The sequence below is a fragment of the Panthera pardus genome, unplaced genomic scaffold (genome assembly GCF_024362965.1).
Source record: "Panthera pardus isolate Hobbes unplaced genomic scaffold, ASM2436296v1 HiC_scaffold_2, whole genome shotgun sequence".
NCBI lineage: Eukaryota > Metazoa > Chordata > Mammalia > Carnivora > Felidae > Panthera > Panthera pardus.
In genome coordinates, this window is record NW_026526765.1 from 88,111,381 (window position 1) to 88,134,281 (window position 22,901).

The 22,901-nt window shown below is 35.2% G+C and overlaps 1 protein-coding gene across 6 annotated transcripts in view; it reads left to right on the forward strand.

Moving 5' to 3' along the window:
• TMEM161B (transmembrane protein 161B) overlaps positions 1-22,901 on the forward strand; it is a 69,307-nt gene that overhangs the window by 12,043 nt on the left and 34,363 nt on the right. For 3 of the 6 annotated variants that reach the window (XM_053907224.1, XM_053907226.1, XM_053907227.1), the window contains exons 1-3: positions 10,232-10,340; positions 19,051-19,115; positions 21,801-21,884. Coding sequence is in view for 2 of the 6 variants with exons in the window: in XM_019462826.2 (XP_019318371.1) it covers positions 10,237-10,340; positions 21,801-21,884 (188 nt within the window). In the remaining 4 variants the exon portion in view is untranslated. Of the gene's footprint in view, positions 1-1,176; positions 1,327-10,231; positions 10,341-16,995; positions 17,388-19,050; positions 19,116-21,800; positions 21,885-22,901 lie in introns of those variants that run through there. The other 3 variants (XM_019462829.2, XM_053907225.1, XM_019462826.2) reach the window with 3 other exon arrangements.

The window sequence follows — 22,901 nt, forward strand, 5'->3', positions numbered from 1 at the left end:
CAGCAAAGTTTTCCTTTTCTTATTTTCAGACCTGTTTAACTGTCTGTAAGGGCTGGGGCTAAGTAAGGACCAGGGTACTCACATAATGAACCCTAAGATTCTAGAAATAGTCTATTGGCAAGAATTCTCCTTGCTTGTTAATGATTGTTTAAGGCTGCTTTTACCTGCTTTGGCATTATATGGAAGAGTTTCTCATCTTGATTAAATCTACACAGCCCTTAAACCTATTAGAAGTAATCTTTATTATTATTATTTTTTTAACCAGCTTGAGTCTGTCAGTCATCCACATGTATATCACACCTTTCTTCCTGAGTTTCTAGACCTCTTCTCAGTCACATTGCCAAGATCCTGAGCTTGGTTTGTTTATTCTTCAAAGTCTCTCAAACTTTGTCCATTCAGGTTTTAAATTTAATACATCTCTACACTACTTGTACTTCTCTTCAGTAGACACGTCTCATAAAGTTTTTTTCAGCTTGCACCTTTGGTCTCATCTATTTCTGAATCTTAAGTGATTAAATTCCCACAAACCCGTCTCTAGAACATTCAGCACCCATCCAACATTGGTTCCTTCCCTTTTGCCTTAAGCATGTTTATTTTCCTCCTTATGAGGGTATATTTTAAATGTATTTTCTTTGTCAACCATTCTAGTATCCATCAGATTTTCCTGTTATTGCTCAGTTTCTTCAAAGAATAATTTTTTCCATTATTTCCATCTAATCTTTACATAATTGCTTAAGTTTTATTCTTATCTGCTGATACTTCCCTTACAGGGATAATTAATAATTTTATGCCTAATTCCCTTTTTTCTCTAAAAATTTTAATTTTTTGGTTTTTCTCTTCCTTTTTTCTTTCTTTCTTTCTTTCTTTCTTTCTTTCTTTCTTTCTTTCTTTCTTTCTTTCTGTATGTCTGTCTATCTTTCTTGTAAGCTCTGTGCCCAGTGGGGGACTGAACTCACAACTCTGAGATCTGGAGTTGTACACTCCACTGACTGAGCCAGCCAGGTGCTCCTGGTTTTGCTTTTGTTTTTGAAGCTGTCTTAGTTCAGGCTTTTTGGTGTTCATTGGATTATTTCAGAGGGCTTCTAATTTACCTCTTTGCTTCCAATTACTTTTCACTTTAATTTTCTACTTGGTGGCATAGTTATCTTTCCAAAATATATATATCTTTCCAAAATATATATAATGGATTTGGTTCATTCCAGTCTTAAGATCCTGAACTTATTTCCGAGTACCTGAAGAAAAGTCCATTATGTGCAACCCCTATCAAAGTCTAAAGCATGTGGAATTGCTCATTGTTTTGGATCTTGCCATTTACTCTCTGTACAGGTTGGTGTATCTGTCTAAACTTTTTTCTTTTTCTGTGTGAGAGTGGGATACTTCTTTAACCTTTTAACACTAATTCACATGTCACCTCTGTGAACCAGTCTTTCCCAGCTCTCCCACTTGGATTTAATCACTGCCTTTCTTGGGGTGCTCCCATAACACTGGCACTGACCTCTACCATACCACTTATCACATATTATTTGTAGGTGGCAGTCAGGAGTGGTTAACACTGTAAGAGTTTGATACAAACACCTGATGCAAGATATGAGTTATTCTCTAACCTTGAACTTAGATATGGATTGGTTCCAAGACCTAAGATAGACTAGATTGTAGCCAAAGCAGTGGTATTTACATATTGAAAGATAGAATAGTTTTTATCTAGGTTTTTGTCTTTGGAAAGAGTATATCAATTGGAATGCAGTTTTATCAGTTGAAAGTCTAGAAGTTTAGCCAGATTTAAACATATTTATCCATATCTATTTAGGGTTGAGAGTATTTTACCCCCTAGCTATTCTGTATATTCAAACTTCAGCACTGAATGAATGAGCTATCCCTCAGTGCTGCCTTTTGGTCTCAATCACTACTCACCAAGCAGCCTACTTATTATTTGACCTCCATAGGATCATTAAGACAGTGATTGAATGGAACACTTAGTGTACTTTAACATCTGATCTACTTGATAGTTTATGTTTCACTGTAAATTAGTTGATAAAATTCTTACAACCTGATTATTGCCAGTCTGTTTCATGTAGATTGGTTGTACCAGTGAAGCGTTTTTTGTGTGTGTTCTGAAAAGCTGAGAATGTAGCTAAGTTGCTGTCCTTGGGAGGCCTGCCTGAGGCTTGATGTTCCTGCAGTTTTCATGCACATTGTCTCTAGGATTCTACAATCACCCAAACCAAAATATCCTGAAAATATCTTTGAGATTGTCTTCATTTTTATTCTACAGTTGTTTTCCTTCATGTTCATTCACAAAGTTTGATTGGTTTTCTTCTGACATACTTTATCTTTTTTTTTTTCTTAGTTTGAACTGCTTCTACGTTAGTCTTAGGTTTTCTTTTTAATTAATATATTTCTATGTCTCATTTTTCTTATATGTTACTGGCATTATTTCATCTTCCTATCCTGTTTGCTTAAAAGTCTTCCAAGGTGATCTTATGTGTCCTCTTGGTTTTGAAGACTCAACAATGTTAGATTCTGTCTTCATTTTATTTCCTCCAATTCTTTGCCCTATAATACAAAAAGCCTGCTTTGGTTGAGCTAAGATTTTCACTGTTGCATGGTTACTCTCTGTTCACATTTTCGTTTAGCCTTGAATTCCCTCTTACTCTTTATCTCTGTGATATTAGTTTCCATGTTAGGTTTCACTCTATGAAACTTTTCTTTCTTCTTCTTCATTTTTTTTTTGTTGTTGTTGCTGTTTTATTATTTTTGAGAGAGACAGAGTGTGAGTGGGGGGAGGGCCAGAGAGAGAGAGGGAGACGCAGAATCTGAAGCAGGCTCCAGGCCCTGAGCTCTCAGCACAGAGTTCATTGTGGGGCTCGAATCCACAAACCATGAGATCATGACCTGAGCTGAAGTTGGGGGCTTAACCGACTGAGCCACCCAGGTACCCCATCTATGAAACTTTCATATGCAGTTTGTTCAGTTTCTCTAGCTTTTGTTCATAGTACTGTCCAATTTTGTCCTGCAATACTGTCTTAATTTGTTGGTACCTAGTATGATAATCTTGGATTTTAAGTTCTGTTAAGACATATTCTTTTGCAGTGTTGCCATTCATTTAGTTGTTCAACAAATATCAAATGCCCTATTGTATGCCTTGAACTATTCTAAATGTCATTGTGCTAAGTATTTGGGATTTAAGTCTGTGAAACACAAAGTTCCTTTGCCAACTTCTTGATAACAGCCAGCAAGATATTGGATATATGTTAGGCAGATAGCCTGTACTTGTAAATTAAATTTTTATTTGCTTTTCCTATTTATAGATATAAATAATTTCTACAGTGATATAATTTGGATTTGTATCATTTTTCACATTGTTTGACCGAGACCCTAATTCGTCACATAATATATGGTGATATACAGTTCTTATCACCAAAGTAAGAGAGATTATACCTGCAGTACTGCTACTGACTTTAGCACAGTTCTTCCTGTCATACCTGAGCTTAGCTATCTTAGTGCTGCGGGGTTAGCAATTTTTGTTGAATACTGATCTGATCCTACTACTTCTCATGGGTTTCCTGTTGCCTTTAGGTTACATTCTAAACCCTTTAGTTTTGAAGCAGATACCACTGATGGCTCATTCACTCAAGCTGAGCTCATTGGATTTTGACTCAGGCTTTAACATCCAAAATGCCCTTTCATAGGTTTTTACCCTTAATAATTTCTTTCTCTCTCTCATTTTACTGTGTTCTCAGAATCTTCTGCCTATCCTCTCATCACTTTGTATCGTAATGGTCCCTTTACTCTCCTAGTTCCCTGGCTGCTCATTGGTGACTGGGACTCTGCTATTTCTCCCTATTGCATTTGAGTGATCTAATGTTCAGCACATGTACTTTGTTGCTCATTAAATGTTCATCGAATGGGCTGAATTGATTTAGTGGAAAAAGCTTTAGGTTGGAAATTAAGGGTCTGGGTTTTGGATAAGTCTAACTTTGATCTTTGTTGTTTGAACCCTGATTTCCTCATTTATAAATTGCTCAGAGGTAGTTTAAGTGCTCAAAGTGTGAATTCGAAGTTTTATGTAAATCTAGGTTGAAATAACAAAATGTATACCTTTAAATTATTTGAGCATCTCTTAAGTCTATCTCAACATGTCTAGCTATCAGTAAAAGATATAAACAGTCAAGAGACAAAAATTAGGAAGGTTATTGGGTAACGTTGGGTGCTCTGATCAGATGAGGGGCCACCAAATGTGGGGTGTCCCAATTGGATGGGGACCGGTGGCAAGGCAGTGAAGAATTCATCCAAGGCATAAGGAGATAGAAGTTTACTGAATACACTCAAGGGAGTGGCTGGCAGGACAATAGAGCAGAGGCTGCCACAGGCATTGGTGAGGGGCCACATTATAGGGTGGAGTGAGGGAATGTGGGGACTTTGGAATTTCCCCTTTTTTGGTAATCTTAGGAATTGTGCCTGGTTGTAATTGGTCAGTTAGGGCCTATACTTATTTTGAGGTGGGTTGCTTAATGAGCTTGTTTGCAATCAGCTGGGTGGTCTGTCGTTGCTATGGGCCCTTTTGCTTTACTCAGGTTAGCTTTGCTCAAGCCTATTGCCTAAAAACAGCCTCTATAGGTAATATCCTCTTTCCTTTTTCTCCCTTCTAATTTATTCAGGGAGATTATACTTGAAATCGTTTGGGGGTGTCTGAGTCCGAAGTGTATATGCAAATATGCCTTCTAATGTTAAACAGCATGTGCTTTGTTTCAGTTGGTTAGCAGGAGAGCTAGTTTAATGAAACAAAACAAAATGTCAACTCTACTAAGTCTGACACAGTATTCTGAGTTTTATTTTCCGTATTGACAAGCAAGATAAAATGTTGACATTTGATATATTTTATTTCTTAGAGAGTTGTTTAATTTTCCTTGGTAAGAACTTTTTAAACCTACCCAGAAATGATTACTGACAAAACTTGAAATGATTATTCTTCTAGAGACTAAAGGCAAATAACTTTGTCTTGCTCTTCATGGCTTCAGGTTAATAGATAATAGAAAGTTATCTTAAGTTGAAACCTAAGTTGCCGTAGTATTTCACCCATCTTGGGTCATATGAGCTATTTCACGAACATTTTTTCCCACTTTTAGTTATCAAGAGAATCAGGGCCTACTGGCAATGAATCTAGACAGAAACCATTACTTTGGTTAAATTTTGATGCATTAATAAAAGCATTAGGGCTACTTGAGTCATTGATCCATGTGGTTGTGTTTGAGACTTGAGCCATGATGGACTTTGTAGCCTCACTATATCTCTCCCCAGTTTAACAGTTTTCTCTTGTGAAATATTTGATTGTTTATGGCTAAATGTATTTAATCATTGTCTTTAATTAAAAATGAGAAATATTCAGGGAATTTTATTTTTTAAGTTAAACAGTTCAGTAATCCTGCTTTTGTATAAACTTAGGCATACATAGGCACACCTGAGTGGCTTAGTCGGTTGAGCGTCCAACTTTGGCTCAGGTCAGGATCTCATGGTTCATGAATTGGAGCCTGGAGCCTACTTTGGATTCTGTCTCCCTCTTTCTCTCTCTCTCTCTCTCTCTCTCTCTCTCTCTCTCTCTCTCTCTTTCTCTCTCTTTGCCCCTTCCCCGCTTGTGCTCTGTCTGGCTCTCTTTCAAAAATAAACAAACATTAAAAGAAAAAACTTAGGCATACATAGATACTAAGTTGGGCAGTGAAGGCAGGTTATTGGAATGATTTTTATTTATTTATTTTTAGAATGGTTTGTTTCTAAATTTCAAATTGTTGTGTCCCTTAGTTAATGAGTTGAATATTTTTATACTTTAACACATTAATCCCTAGAATGTACACTATAATTGCTAATTTCATAGTAATGTCTCAAAAGTTTATTTAAGTTTAGTATTAATCTATTAAATTGATAATATATAACTGGTAACATACAATATAATAATTTTGGTGAAATAATTTCCACATAATCTTACCTCTCTAAAAATTAGATAACATTCCAGGAAAGATTCATTGACTTCTATTAGAAAGTCAGAAGAAAACTGACTTATATAATAATACATTTAGGACAGTATATAGATGAGCTTTGGGGAAAATATTTCTAGCTTTGTTTAAAAAGGTAGAAGTGGCAGGGTGCTTTGGTGGCTCCCTGAGCCACTGGACACTGTTAAGTGTCCCGACTCTTGATTTCAGCTCAGGTCATGAACTCACGGTTCATGAGATCGAACCCCACATTGGGCTCTGCACTTGACCGTGGGGAGCCTGCTTGAGGTTCTCTCTCTCTCTGCCCCTATTCCACGTGTGCACCCTCTCTGTCCCAAAATAAATAAGTAAATTTAAAAAAGAAATCTATTTGAAAGAAAAAGTGGACGTGGCATAATGAATAGTGTTCAGGTTACATTTTTGCCTTGAACATTTTTTAGTCAAACATTAGCTACTACATTGAGAATGGTGTTTGCCCTTCTTGGTGTTCTCTTTAATTCTTCCTTTGCCTCTATATTTGATAAACTTTTGAATTCTGCACAAAGATATCAGAATGCATTTCTCTTCTCAGTACCAGAGATACCACTGTAATTTAAAGCTTCATTATTTCTGGTCTGGGCCATTGTAGAAACCCAGTTCATATTTCTAATTATCCTCAATCCGGTTTGCTGATACTTGTTTTTGCCTTTGCATGGTTTACATCTTCACTTCTGCATCTGTCAGCAATATCATGCTTAGTGATTTGAAGCAAAAGGAGAGAGTTGAGCAAAATACCTCTCTTTCACTGTTCATCACATTCCATCATATATATTTCCATATCAGTCTTCCTGAAATGCCATTTAATACCTGTAACACTTACTAGATATGACTAAAATATGATTTCTGCTATTAAGGAGTTTACACTCTAATAAATTGGTATATGTATATTTGTGAGAGATTGTACTAGATGACCTTGAAGATTCTGTGATACTATCACTTATTTCTTTAAAGACTAGATTGAGGTTCGCTTGGTCCACAAAACTTTTCCTGACTAAAAACTTATCTTCTGCTTTTAAGTCTATAATCTCAAGTAGACCAACCTTCTGACATACTTGCTAATATATTTCTTGGCCTTGTTCTGCCTGAAAGAGTTCTTTGTAATGGCATTCATTGTATGGAGATTGCAGAACTTCTATCACAAACTACACAGAAAATAGGGTAGTAAATTCAAGTGATAGGAAATGTGAAAGTAGAAAGGTAAAAATGTAACCTTTGATGTTAGGTGAATATAAAAGTGGTCTGAACCTTAACCCAGTTGGTAAAATTTAAGGCAGTAAAATATCCACAGTAAAACGAGAGTTGAGGCAGGTTTCAAAAGCATTTTAAAAGCCGTCCTGTTTAAGAACCACTTTTACTTCCTTTTTTTAGAGAACTGTCTGTACATATTTTTCCTCTTTTTTTTTTTTTTTTTAATTAGGCATTTGGTCTGTTAGTACAGTAGTTATTCCTCCTCATCCCCACCATCCACTGTTTCACTTCCCATGATTTCAGTTACCCAAGGTCAATTATGGTCGGGAAGCAGATGATCCTCCTTCTGAGATACGGTCAGGTCAGTAGGAACCAAATGCTATGTCACAGTGCCTGCGACATTTGCCTCACTTCATCTAATCACGTAGGCATTTTATCATTTCACATCATTACAGGAAGGAGGGTGACTGTAGTACAGTAAGATATTTTGAGAGAGAGAGACCACATTCAGGTACCTTTTATTACAGTATATTGTTGTAATTGTTCTGTTTTGTTATTAACTATTGTTAATCTCTTACTGTGCCTAATTTATAAATTAAACTTTATTGTAGGTATGTACGTACAGAAAAAACATTGTGGATATAGGATTCGATACTATCCAAAGTTTTGGGCATTTACAGGGGGGTCTTGGAACATACCTCCCACTGATTTGGTGGGGGGACTACTGTAGTTGATTTGTAAGAACTCCGTTTATAATATCTAATAAGGAAATGATCCTTCTGTCATGTGAATTACAGATGTCTTTTCCCGGTCATTTGACATTGTTTATATCATTCTCTATTGCAGAAATTTGATTTTTCTTAATTCATAAAGTTTACTTTTTAGAGTAGTTTTAGGTTCACAGCAAAATTAATTGAAATGTATAGAGTTCCTGTGTACCCTTTGCTTGCACATGTTCACCCTCCCCCTCTATCACCGTTCCACCCCACAGTACTACATTTCTTACAGTGATGAACTGTTGGTGGCACAGTTTGTTATAATAAATGAAATTTGATTTTTTTCAACTTAGTTTTTAGTTTTTTTTTTTTCAATTAGGAGACTTGTCAGTTTAAAAAAAATTTTTTTTAATGTTTATTTATTTTTGAGAGAGACAGAGATCATAAGAGGCAGAGGGGCAGAGAGAGAAGGAGACACAGAATTTGAAGCAGGCCCCAGGCTCTGAGCTGTCAGTACAGAGCCTGACGTGGGGCTCAAACTCATGGAGTGCAAGATCATGACCTGAGCCAAAGTCAGAGGCTTAACCCACTGAGCCACCCAGGGGTCCCGAGACTTGTCATTTCTTGAAAGCCTTCTCTCTTCTTGAAATTTAAAAAGTTTTCTTACAGAATTAAAATAAAAACTTCAAAAGAGTTATAATAGAGGTAATAACAATGACAATAACAACAAATAGTATTCATACATATGGAACTTTCTCTGTATCAGTCATAATTTATAACCACAGCTTGATTAGGTAGGTTAAGTGAATAGCTTTATTTTATAGGAGAGATAATAAAGGTACATAATGTTTAAATGACCTTTGCAAAGTCATGCAACTAGTAGTTAGTTGGCTGATTTTATCCCAGGCAGGTTGGGTCTAGAATCCATGCTCTTAAACCTGTACACTATACTGCTTCTTTTAAACATTTTTATATTTTTATGTACTTATTTGGTGTATTATGTCTGAGGTAGGAATTCAGCCTTATTTTTGGACTGCTTGGATAGAGGGAGGAGCTAGCAAAGAGGAGTATGAAGAATTGATTGTCATGGTGTGAGTAAAGGAAGGCATGTGGTAGGCCTTGTGGGATACTGCTGAGATTTAAAATAAGGAAAGATAATTTGTTAAGATGAGGTGATATTGATGGTAGATCTTTCAATGGAATGGGCTGAAGCAGAACGTCAAATGGGAACTGTGTGGGGATGTAAGAACATAGAAGCAACTGGAAATAAGTCTTTTGTCAAGTAGCTATGAATATTAGGGAGGAGGGCTGTGTAATGAGGGAAAATCATTGTTATGTTTCAGAAAGATGAAAGAGACTTACAGACGTTACAATGCGGGTAGGAAGGATTCAGATACAGAAGAGATTTTAGAAGATATAGTAAGTAAACTATTCAGAGGTTGACGTTCCTGAAAATCAAAAGGAGGATGGGCTCTTAAGCACATTTGCAGGGATTTGTGTAGAAGATGCTCATTATTTCCAGAGGGTAGAGGAAAAGATGGGTGCAGATACAAATGATTATGAGCTTCTTGGTGAAAAGGGAGGGTTTTCATTTAATGGTGTTTATTTTCTTTGTGAGTACAAGATGAGGGAGGTTGGAAGTGTGGAGATGGGGAAGGTTTTGAATTCGTTATAGTAGAGAATAGGGAGGGACTGATGAGAGTAAACTAAGGAGGCTTTTGGACATTATTGAAGGCCCACCCACTGGAAGTTGGTGATGACAGCACGAGTTAATTTTTTTTCTAGTAGTGACTTTTAGGCCAGTTCTGTCATCACACTTAATATGGTTAATGCTCTTTAATCATTCACTTAATCATTTAATTGTTCACTACCACCTTAGAAGTAAAAGGTAGGCATACTCCTTTTAAAGCTTGCCAAGCTCGTGTTTTAAGTGTATTGAATAGAGTAAGTTTGGAGAAAGATGGAAAAAACAACTACTTTTTACTTCATTTGGATACCCTTAAATAATGGAGAACGTTTCTTGGGAATTGATTTTAAATGTGCATGCTAACCCATTTAACTTTTATTAACATGGATGTTACCCTTGGGGAATTTTGTAGAGGATTATGAGATGAGATTAAATGTTTTAAGCTTAAACATGTGGTCTTGAATGCTTAAATGTCAGAATAATAATGTATTTTAATTGTAAACTCATCTTTTTTAAAGTCTAATTTTTGGAATGTATACAAAGTTTTCCACCAGTGTCCTCAAATCTAAATTTATTCATTGTTAAACTTGTTTGTTTGTTTGTTTGTTTTTTTATACAGGGTGTGATAGGTATACAGCTGGTCGTTACCATGGTGATGGCCAGTGTCATGCAGAAGATTATACCTCACTATTCTCTTGCTCGATGGCTACTCTGTAATGGCAGGTAAGGCAAGGTTAGGCTGTGTCTGGTACTTTGAAATCTCTCTTTAGTTCAAGTCTCAGACTGATGGACTTACCAGAAGTTAAGCGTGAATTCCTGTTTTCTAAAAACATGACAAAGGGAAGTTATGAGAAAAATCTAGCTTCCTTATTTTTCTTACTTTAGATATTAGTAGTTTATTTTTTTTAGTACAAAGGTAATGGGATCATGGTGAAGAATTCAGTCCTCCCCCTTTTATGTCCCCTTTTGTCCATTGCCATTGAAAATAGCACATCACTTTTCCCATAGTTACCTCCTTAAACAGTTGGTCAACACAGGGAGGCGACTATAAATTGAAGTGATTAAATGTTTTTACCATTGTTGGGAAAATGACTGAGAGCATATATTTGATTATTGATGACTCATTTGAGAGTTTATTATGAGAATTAGGGATTCTTTGTTTTACTGCAAAGAATTTTAAACTTTAACTTAACAAGGAGAGGGCAAAGTTATTTTGCTGGTTTTAATTTTGTCTACTGTGCTGTAAGCTTACTACTATTCCCAATCCTTCCACAAAAGAGCTCAGTTGCCTTGCTGATACGTGTACAATAAAATAATGTCACAAGTAAGGAAGTTGAATATAGGGGATATGAGACAATTGCAGGAAAATGCCCTATAGAAATACATGCCAAAATCCTGTGTAATTATGAAAGGTAAGTTATAGATATGGTACCATAACTATAGTTTTATTCTAACTGTTCATCTCCAGTAAATAACTGCATTCTCTTAATTTGTAGGTCTAGTTTCTTTTGTTTAGACCTTTTGGAATTAGAAAACAATGGATAGATCCTATTCTCCTAATGATTTCATACACTGCAAGACAAATAATAAGCTTTATGATTAGATCAGGGTCATTCTATCCACAAAGCTTAAATCTCCTTTATTGAATTTATTTTCTATGCTTCTTTTCATATCATTTAAATACAGAAAAATATTATTCAGACCGCTTACAATTTTTTTTGACCGCTGGCGCATGCATGTGTGCACACCCACACAGAATGTGTGAGAGAACGGCTATTTAAAAACATATGTTTTATTAGCAAAGTAAATAATAAAGTTTTAGTAAACTTTAAAACCTCTGTCAGGGTTATTTATAAGAGAAAAGTCAGTCATCTGTAGCTAGTTTTTAAATGTGTAGTCTTGTTTACTTTTTTGCGTATCAAAACCCTTTTCCATAGATCATGAAAGGATAAACATCAACTGGGCAAATTACCATTCATTCTAAATAAATGGAATCTGATTTAATGAACTAGATAAAAGTATGTTAAGGTAGCTTGTTTCTACTGAGAATTCATATTTATAGATTCTGTTTATGATGAATCTCCAGTGAGACTCCAGATCTCTTTGGCTCCAAAGATCTTGGCAGTCTTGTCTCATTTTAGAGTATAGGCAATTTCCTGTTCTTACATAATCTGCTTTCCATTTGTTTTTGTGAAACTTACATTTACTAGTAAAAACTAAAACTTCAGAGATTGAAAACCAAATTCTTTTCTCTTAATATTGGAATTATGTATTATAATTAAAATGGGGTTTTTTTTTTGACAAATATTAGCATGGATGTAAATATACATACTAGATGTTTTGTAAATACACATACTACAGATTTGAGGGAGAGTTCAGCATTTAAAAATAAATATGAAGTTGATAATTTTTTGTAATCTTGATTTGCTTTTGTAAACCGATTAACTGTAGTGTTAACATTGTCTCTAATTCTAAATCAGGTTCCAACTATAGCAATCAGAATTTTCTAGAAATAGTTACTTACTCCTTGTTTCATTTCCTCCGTTGTTTTTTTTTTTTTATTTTAATGTGTGTGTGTTTAAGATTTATCTTTTTTTAATGTTAATCCTGGAATTTTTAGGTCATGAAGTTAAATCGCTTAATGTTGTTGCCTAACTGTGTTCAATAAGATCATTGATTTTATCCTTTTGGGATAATTAGTGTTTCACCAACCTTTAATGATATGAAATTATGCTGTTTTAATATTGATAAAATGTAAAATCCCTTGTGAATTGCTTATGTAGAAATATTGATCAGAAATGACAGTTTGCATTTTAAACCATATGATGCTGTTGAGTTAAAGAGAAAGATCTGAGGGCATTCTTTATCATCTGTAACATGCTTAAAAGAATTTGAGGGGAAAGGCTCATGAAGACTTAAAATTATGAATAGTGTAGGAAGGCTTGGGAGTGACTGTACTGAATGGAACAACTGAATAGAACTATTCAAATGTATAGCTGTGTAGATACCATGAAAGGTTAATCGTGAGTTTGACAGAAGAGAGTTGTTTTTAGGTTCTGTATATATCCTTCTAATATTTGTCCCACTAGTATTGTATCTTCATATTGTAAATAAATATTCATATTTGCCTTAAAAGTTATGGCCTGTCTTTTTGTATCATATAACTTAATTTATGTCCATCTCTCATCAATCTGTGTCTTTTTGGAATGGAGGGTTTAAAGTGCCATTGGATTTTATTATGTTGATTTAAAGAGTAAGCCTACCACTTACTTAAAGAAGTCAATACCTTGAAGCAATAAACAATTTTTACTTTATAAATTACTGGCTTGTTGATTTTTAATATTAGAAAAACACTAATTTTCTAGCTCTTGTTAAATAACGTATATTGCTGTTAGTATTGTAGATCTCTAGTTTTTAAAAAAATAACTGCATAGTCTTTAGCCTTGTTTAATGCCATTAAATTACCTTTACAATGTTATAAAACTTAATACTGATCAAAAGTTTTATTTCTCTTATGCTGTTTGGATCTGTACACTGTGAATTAGGAGAGGAGATGCACTGGGGTATGTTATGACCTCAGAATCTCAATGTCTGAACCTAATGAAAGTTTCTGATTCTGTTTCCTCAGGCAGGAATCAGGGTCTGATGGGAGAGTTAGAAAGGGTTTGTTGGGCAGCTCTTAAGGTAGATTCTTGACAAAATGGTATTTTAAAGATTCAGCTGTCTTTCCAGTGGTGACTTAGGGACTCTAGGCTTCTTCTGTCTTGTGGCTCTTGTATTCCTCCTGATACCTTGGAATCTTCTGTTAGATGTTGTATCTGTTGGCAAATAAAGGGAATAGGCTATGGATCTTTCAGGAGATGTAAGGGGTCACACTTCGAAGTTGATATATCATTTCTGTCCACATTCCATAGGCTGGGGCCCTGTGACTAATTAAGGCCAAAGGGCAAGTGTGTCTGGGAATGTAGTTTTCATTGTACCTAGGAAGTAAAAGCAAGATTGGTGAGGGTCTAGTCCTTCTCTGCAGTAGGTGATAATGTGTTTACGAATGAGAAAACTCATTTAACTACTCACAGTCACATACTGAAAAATGAAACAGATCTAAGCTTCTTATCCTGAAGTTCAGTTCACAGTATAGTCTTTATTTGATTTATGGAGCTCATCAACTCCAGACCTTGTCCTGGAACTGACATACTTGAACAGAGTTTGGAATTTGGTGGAGGTGAACTTTTCTACAATTATTGTGACTTCTTTTGGCAGTTTACAGAGTAATTTTTTAAGATTTTTTTTCTACCTTTTGTTCCTAGTGATACTTAGCCTTTTATAAGCTAATCCTACAGGTTATATATAGTTAGTGTATGGTTTCTCTTCACTTACTGTATTCTTCTGGCTTTTCTGTGACTGCATAGCCACCTTTTATTCTAAATTAAAAGGTATCTCAACATTGATTTTGATTACCACAGACATGCTAAGTACAAAGTAGAGTTTAAGAAATATCATCTGTTCAAATTATACTTCTCACCTCATTATTTGAAATTAAATTTGTCCCACATTACTAAATTATAAATATTTTGTATTCCATTCTTCCAGGGTTTTTTAATAGAAAAAATATTTTTCTTCTGAGAAATGTTTTTCTCCTTCTTTTTACATGCCTTTTTATATGACTATCAGATTTTGTTGAAGGGATTCTGCTTTAACAAGAACTTAAGTAATAAAATCTCTTCTGCCTGTAACCTGTGAGCATGTATTATTAACTTTGAAAACCCGACGGTGAAGAGTCTAGTGCTCTCAGACTGCTCTATTACCCCCTCTCTTCACAAAGGGAGGAAAAATCATCGGAAGTTGGTTTGTCTGAGCTGCTTTTCCCTAACATAAGGAACACTTTGAACCATCGTTCAGATCATCTGAAGATGTTCTTTATCGTGTCCAGCATACCACTGTATTGTAGCCATAGTATTCTCTACTTTCTATTGTAATTAAAGTTCCTTTCTGTTTTGAAGTTTGCTTGGTCCCTCTTTTCTTGGAGAGGTAAGTGATAGGTTACATTCTTTGTACATTTGAATAGTGGGTTTTGCATGAGGAAGTAGGATTTTGCTTTTTTTTTTTTTTTTTTTTTTCCTGCAATAGCTTCCTTGCTGGATGTGCTTTCCATTTCCCTGATTGTTTAGCTCAAACCTTATGCATTCTTCTACCCCTTTATCTCCGGAGGCTCTCACTTTGGTTTGCTACTTCCTGTCATGTGTCCCTCATTGAAAATACATTATAGTTGGATTTACTCTGATTTTGTCTGATCCTGTATTGGGTAAAGAGCACAGTGTACCAACACCTTCATATTCAGTTGCTCTAATTCTTTTTGCCTGTTCTCTTTTGCATGTTACCTGATCCAAGAATCTGCAAGTTCCCTTTGGTGAGAGAAACCTACTATTCAAATGCACAGTAGGTGGGACCTATGACCTAAGGGAAAGGTGTAAACAGTCAGCTACTACCCCTGTGGAATGCCTGAGCCCTTGCTCTCTCCTTGCCTTAGTCATCTTAACTTCCAGTTCCAGAATGCCATGCTGTCCTATTAAAATTTCCAGTAAATAACAAGATAATGTGTGTGTGTGTGTGTGTGTGTGTGTGTATGTGTGTGTGTGTGTGTGTGTGTGTGTATATATATATATATATATATATATATATATATATATATGACAAACGATATTTTAGCTACTTGTGCTGAAAGGTCTTCTGGGTTTTAAGCGGTATTTGTTTTCTCTTAAGTTTGTTTTTTCTCACTTGTCGAAATTATTGGGATTTAGAATGAAGACTGAAAGTGTCTATATGACCTGTGTTTTGAAATAGAGTTTTGTATTGATTATGTATTAAAACTTTTTTAGCTTGCTCTCAGTACTAAGTTTTTCTGTATTCTTGTTTAGATTTTCATTTCAAATTTCTGAAATTTTTACTTCTAAAAAATTTTGAAGTGGTTTGCTTTAAATTACATTGCTGTTTAAAATTTTTAAGGCATCTACATCAATATATTTTATACATATATAAATGTATGTATGCATACATTTTCTGATACGTATTTTTTCAGTGCTGTTGAACTTCAGTAAGAAAGATAATGGCCTATTAGTATGTTATGTAAGAGATTTACAAGAAAATTATTAAAAAAATATTTCAGTGATTGAGTGGAGTGTAACCCTAGGTTGGCTTTAATTTCTGAGACACTACTGAGAATTTGAATGACACGCAAATTTGTGAAGTGAACGTAAGTGGAAAAAAAAGCCACTCAGTAGCCAAGGTAAATGTCATAAAATACAGTGAGATTAATACATTTAACTTAAATGCAAGAAGTTCAGTTTTTAGTGAGATCCTCTTAATACCTTTTATTTTTTAAAGTTTTTCCCCGTCTTTCAAACACAGTAATGCGTGTGATATAGAAAAAGGTAATAAATTGATAAAAAGGGAAAATAAGAGGTAATGGACTGTATTCTCATCAGCTAAAGACAATCACTGTGTACATTTTGTTGTATTTCCTTCTAATCTTTTCTATTCATATTTTCCTCTCATGGTTGTGATTATATTGTATGTGCAATTTTAGAACATTAACGCAAAGCATTTTTCTCTAATTGTATTTTTGTAACCATTCTTATTAACTGCTACATAGAATCTAAAGCTAATTAGCTTTTATATCTGTCTTCCAAGCCCATATTAGAAAGGCATGGTGCAGCAGTTACAAGCAGATTGCGAGTCATTTTGCTGAGATAGACATACCAACTAATAGCAAAAGACAAGACTAAAAACTGAGACCAGTGCTAAAGTATAGTACAAGGGAACCATATGGTATGGAATCCAACTGTGTACGAAGCACTGACTGTTGAGGAAAACTGTGCAGCTGTACTTCTAGATTTTACTTGGAATTTTCAGATCTTAGGTGGCTACTCCATGCTGCCTGGCTGTCTTTGTATGCTCCACTTCTCTGACAGCTTTTCAACCCAAACCCTTACTCCTCAAATAGTATGCATGCCTGCCTCAGCCTCAGCTCTTGAAGCCAGAGCTCTGCACTCATTTTCTCACCACCAAACCCACAACCCTAGTTACCTGTGCAGCCCCTCTATATTTGTAAAGAATGTTTGTATATTTTAATTTTGGCCCATGGAAGAGGTGTCCTGTCTGTCAGGCCCCAATTCCTACATTTGTGCTCTGTACCCCTTTCCCTCTTTTACCTAGACTGCTCCTTTGGCCATTTCCTTTCTTCCCTGTCATAAATTGCTTCACTTCCATTGGGAATTATTCCTGTTAGCACACACACCCATACACATGCTTCTTTTTTTTTTCTTTTTTTTTTTTTTAAAGATCTCTTATTCAAAGTAACAGCAACTACAAATAAAGAAGAGTTACAGCCCTGCCTCCCTCTTCTGTCTTAAAAAACAAAGCCTCTCCCGTGTCCATTTCTTAGTTTTGGCCTATTTCCCTGTTTTCTGTTATAGCCAAATTTGTTACATGCATTGTCTTCATGAACTCTACTTCTCACTTCCTTAATAACTGTTTAGTTTTCTGCCATGTGTTATCTTCCCCTTAGGTGATATTATTGATTCCATAAATACCACAATTGTGTAATGACCCCAGGTTATCTCTGAGCTCTAGATTCGAAAATACAGTTTTCCTCTTGATGTTTTCACTTGATATTTCATAGGTACTTAAAAACTCAAGCATGTTCAGATTCATAATTCTTCCTGTTCTACTCCATCTGAGAAAATGTACCACCATCTTCCTTAAATCAGAAAGGTAGATATCCTTCATTGTTTTTTTTCCACTTCCTACTTTTAGTCTATCACTGTTGATTCAGTGTCCAAAATATATTTCCTTCTCTCCTTGCCTCCATATAATTCACAGAGCAGCAAAAAAGATCTTAAAATGTAAATGAAGTTATTTCTCTATCCTGTTTTGAGACTATTATTTTAGCATAAAATCTAAACTCCATACTGTGGCCCAGGAGGATGTGCATGATCTGATCCCTTTTTATCTCTTCTGCCTCCCTCATATGTTTCTCCTTGCATATGGTGCAGCCGTCTCTTTGGCCTTTTGGTTACTGCAGCCTTCTGTGTTCTTTCATGCCTTTGTGCTTTTGGACATGCTCTTCTCTTCCTCAATGCCGTTCTCCTCCATTCTTCTCATCCTTTAGGTTGCTGGGTAAATGTCATCTCAGAGAGATCTTTGTAACCTACAACCTAAGGCTTTTCTCTCTCATTCTCACCATTTGTTAGGTTCTTTTATATAGTATCCGACTTGTGGCGGGTTTTTTTTTTTTGGCCATTTTTTACTTGGTTAAATTCTGCCCCAACTGGAATACAAGCACCAAGAAAGCAGGGACTTTATTGTATGTGATTACATCTCCATTGCTCAGCGGAGTACTTGACCATAGGGGACTCCATAACTGTCTGATGAATGGATGGATGGATGGATGGATGGATACATACATGATTAACAGACTAGAAGTGGCCCTAAGAGCACCCAGCAGCCTAAGGTTCCAGCTTTGAACAATAATTTTTACTGATGAAGATGACCCATTTGTCCAGTAAGAAGTATAATAAATGCAATCTATTCTAGAAAAATGGGTTCACAAAATGAGATTAAACAAGCTCGAGTATATTTAAAAAGAAAATGAGTCCTAGAAAATGTTAAGGATCTTAAAATATTTCATTATTATAGCATTCTAAAAGTAATTTAAGTTTTCCTATACTAAGAGTTCTTTTACAGATTAGTAATAATTAGCAATTATTCCTCAGTGCCAAACAACTAATTTCAGTCTTTATAAATGAGTTATTGCATAAGTGATCTTCTCAATGTTATGCACTCAATCTTTATCATTCATGGATTGTGTATTTGTTATTTGCTTACTTGCTGAAGTTCATTTGTAACCCCCCAAATTCATACTGGTGGTGCTTTCAAGATCATTCATAGACATATCCAGATTGGCAAAATATTTGAGTGGCCCAATGCCCACGTTCCCAGCTGAGGCCTTGTTTCACTTTTCATATTATAAACAAGTGTGCTTTTTGTGGTCTGTTTAGTACCATGTTGTTCACATTTTAGCTTTAGCTTTTTGTTGATTTCACTATTTAAAATGGCCTCCAAACATGGTGTTGAGGGGTTGTCTAGTGTTTCGAGGCATAAGAGGGCTATGATGGGCCTTATGGAGAAAATGCATTAGAAATATTCACAGAACTCAGGAAAATACTATACTTATGATTATAGTTATTAAATAAGCTTTGTTCAGGTGTGAATTACAGTGCTATTGGCTGTGAATTTAATGTTAATGAATCAACAGTATATATTAAATAAGGTGTCTTTAAACTTAAACACACATAAAACAAGGTTTTGTATTTATTGGTTGATGAAAATGTTGTGACCAGAGGCTCGCAGGAACCTAACCCTGTATTTCCCCTAGGAGCAATGTTCAGTGTTCGCGGCGACTTTATAGAACATAACTACCGCGAATAACGAGAATCGACTGTAAGTTAAAATTCTGGACTTAAATCGAAATTTCAGGAAGTGCCTCCTCACCCATGTTAATTAGAGTTTAGTGACTTTTTGGTTGGGATATATTTTATTTTAAAACCTTTAAGGGGAGAACTGAATTAATTTTGGTTCAGTGATCCTTTTTGAGCACTTACTATATGCCAGTAACTGTACTAGTTTTGAAGTATACAATAACAAGTAAGTCTTAAAATCTTTACTCTAAGGATCTTTCAGTTAGGGGAGTATTTCATTTTAATCCAACTGGTCTGTTACCAACTGCAGTTTAATTTTGACACTACCTGGAGTTAATACAGACTCCATGGGTTAAAGACCAATTTCTCTGTAAGAATGCCTAGGTTTCCAGATGCCAGCTGCACGTTCTTGGAATCCTCAGGCCACCTGTATTTCTGTATACTGGCTACTGGCTACAGATTGGGGCATTTTTATGACCCCTCTCAGGTTCATTAATTTGCTAGAACAGTTAGAACTCAGGAAAGTGCTATACTTATGATTACAGTTTTATTATAGAGATGGTATAGGAGGAGATTTCGGAAGAAGTGCAGTTTGCATTCCCTCCCTGTGGAGTCAGGGCATGTCACCCTCCAAGCACATCATTGTGTTGACCAACCAGGATGCTCCTCTCACCTCCAGTGTCCAGAGGTGTTTTGGAATTCCATTTTACATAGGTATGACTTTAAATAATTGGCCACAGGCTTGAACTTAATCTCTAGTCCACTTCCCCTTCTTGTAGATCAGATGGCTGAGGATCCCCACTTTAATCATATAGTTGGTATTTCTGGTGACCAGTCACCATCCTGAGGCTATCTGGAGGTCCACCTGGAGTCCTCTAATTAACATACCAAAGATACTCCCTATCACTAAGGAAGTTCCAAAGAGTTTTAAAGCTCTTTGCCAAGAATGGGGGGCAATGACCAGATACATTCTTTTTTTACACCATAGGGCAACTTGCCTTATAAATAGTAAAAGGTAAACTAGAAGTTTGCCAGATAGGGGCATTGATATTTATAAGCAGATACAAGAATATATGCAGGAACATCAAGGGATGAAAGAATTTGTAGAGTAAAATGTCACTTAGTCTAGCTAGAATGTCATGTTCCAAGGGGGAGTTGTTGAAGGTGAGTCTGGTAAAGTAGATAGTAGTCAGATCATCAAAGTCTGTGGAAATAGGAGGTCACAAATCCTATGCGCATATGAGCCTTACAGTGTGTATTCTAACTTTAATGGAAAATTTCAAACATATACAAAGAGTAGACAGACTAATACAGTGAATATGTAATGATTTTTATGATCTCCTATGTACATATCACAATTAACAGCTGGTGGTTAACATGTTTCATCTGTTTTCCCCTTCATCTCTCCTCCCCCTAACATATTACTTTGTAGCAAATATTATTTCATTCATAGATATTTCTGTGTATATCTTTAAAGTATATAAGCTTTTAAAATAACTATAATCCTATCTTTACAGCTAAAAAAAATTTAACAGTAATTTCTTAATGTCATCAACTATCCAGTCATTATTCAAATTGCCAGTTTTGCAGTGTTTTTAAAAACAGCAAATCACTTGCTAACTTTTTAAATTGTGACATTTTACTTTAAAAATGTAGATTTTTTTGTAAGTGAAAAATTGGAAGGTTTAGCAATACTAGGTGTATGTTTCTCCTTTATAAAAACAGGGCCTTGATCAAAGTCTTTGCCTAGCTGCCACTTAACTGTTTTACCTTGAGAAGACTCTTATAAAGGATTTAAACAGTCATTTACCTTAATAAGATTTGCATTATGGAAAGATAACTAAAGTTGGGATCAAAATGCACTGAGGAGAGTGTCCTGGCAAGACAAAGAGACCAGTTAGAGAGTGTTGCCAATAGAGCTAGAGAGGGACATGTGCTGAACTTAAAGTTCTTACAGGGAGCAGAGAAGTTAAAATTTTAAGAGTTAAAGAACAGAATTAATGATAATATGTGGTGAGGGCACATTGAAGATGAAACTAGAATATCAAATTTAAGTAGTGGGTAGGAAATTCAGGTGAGATAGGAAATTGAGAATGAACAGGTGGGTGCTTGGGAGGGAGTAAGTGATTTGTTTGGGTGTTCTAACTACATGGTGGAGGTGAATACACCCTGTTGTTGGTTAGTTAAACCCTAACTTAAAGGGTTTTGTAAGTACAACTTTTTACTCTAATTCTTCAACACATAAAGTTTCAGAATTCTCCAGGTAAAGGAGGGGAGGATAGGAAAGTAAAGACTACTTGTAGTTTTGAGGACAAAGGATTCTTTTTAAGACAACTGTCAATTACTTCTATGTAAATGAGGGGTGGGTGGAAATTCTAATGTGCTCTTACCTGCAAAGTTCACTCCGTTTACTTTTAATAGTAAGCCTGTATAGCCTTAATATATATTAATACAATGTCAGTTTTAAGAAATATATCTACAAACAGCATTGCAGGGTCTGGCATCTAGTAAGTGCTTGGTAAGTGCTGGGTTTGAATCAAAACCCTTTTAAGGCTTAAGCAGTAGTATTTAATTCAGATGAGAGTTTTTCACCTGATAATTCCCTTCAGTGTCTTCACACGTAGGAAACTCAATAAATATTTGTACCATAAATGAATAATTCTGGTGATTTTAATTTCTTTATTTAAAAGGATTCTTTTTTTCTTAGTTTGAGATGGTATCAACATCCTACAGAAGAAGAATTAAGAATTCTTGCAGGGAAGCAGCAAAAAGGGAAAAGCAGAAAAGATAGGTAAGTTACATTGTTGAGTTTGTAAAGTGTTAATATTTGACACATTTGATATAAATATATTTTTTTACTTTGGTTAAATGAACATTTACTGCTTATGCCATGTGCAGTTAATACATTTGAGATCAAAATCCATGATCTAACATAATTTTAAATTACCCTTTAAAAAAACCCAATATGTAGTAATTTAATATATAAGCACAGAAGCGAATATTTTACTCAAGAATGGTTAACTTTATTCTTCTTTGTGTTTAAATTATGAAAACAGTACAGCCATCATATTAAAACTTGGTGGGGGTTGACTGGGGAGAAAACCATAGCCTGTGTCTTTACCCTATAACTCATTTACAGATACCTGTTGGTTTGTTTTTTTCCCCAGGTTTTGCTTTTATTCAGTATTAGTTTTTAAATAAAAGGGGTAGACAGTACAACTTCTTAGGTCCCATTCAGTTGCTGCATATTATATTGACATTTAAAGTTTATGAAGAAAACTGCCTGCTAATAAACCTCACTGAATGGACGACCAAACTTACTGTGAAATGGAAGGACCAAACTTAGTAATTTTCTAGGATCTCTCCAGCTTTAAAATTTTATATCTCTATTTAAATTGAATTCTCAAGAAAAGTACATGATAATTACCCTCTCTATATGGACCTTAGTGTCCTCAACTGAGGAGGATTTTAGGACCTGAAACTATGATTCTAATATATTACAGAACGTCATTGACAACAACTTGTCACCAAATTTCTCATGTGTATCATAAAAATTATATTAACCTGGGCTAATGCATTTGTAGGTGCTAGAGTTTTTTAAAGCATTAATGATTATTTGGCATGAAATTGAAAATTTTAAAAAGGACCTTTTTTTCTGATCTTACTGCCATTCTCTTTTGTGCTTATTACAAATACACCTTGAAGATCATTGAATATTTAAGTGTAAGCCCTCCTTCTCTTTATTATTATTCTGAAAAGGCTTGATTTATTGACATAATTAATATTTTTACTGAGGTTTTCCCACAAT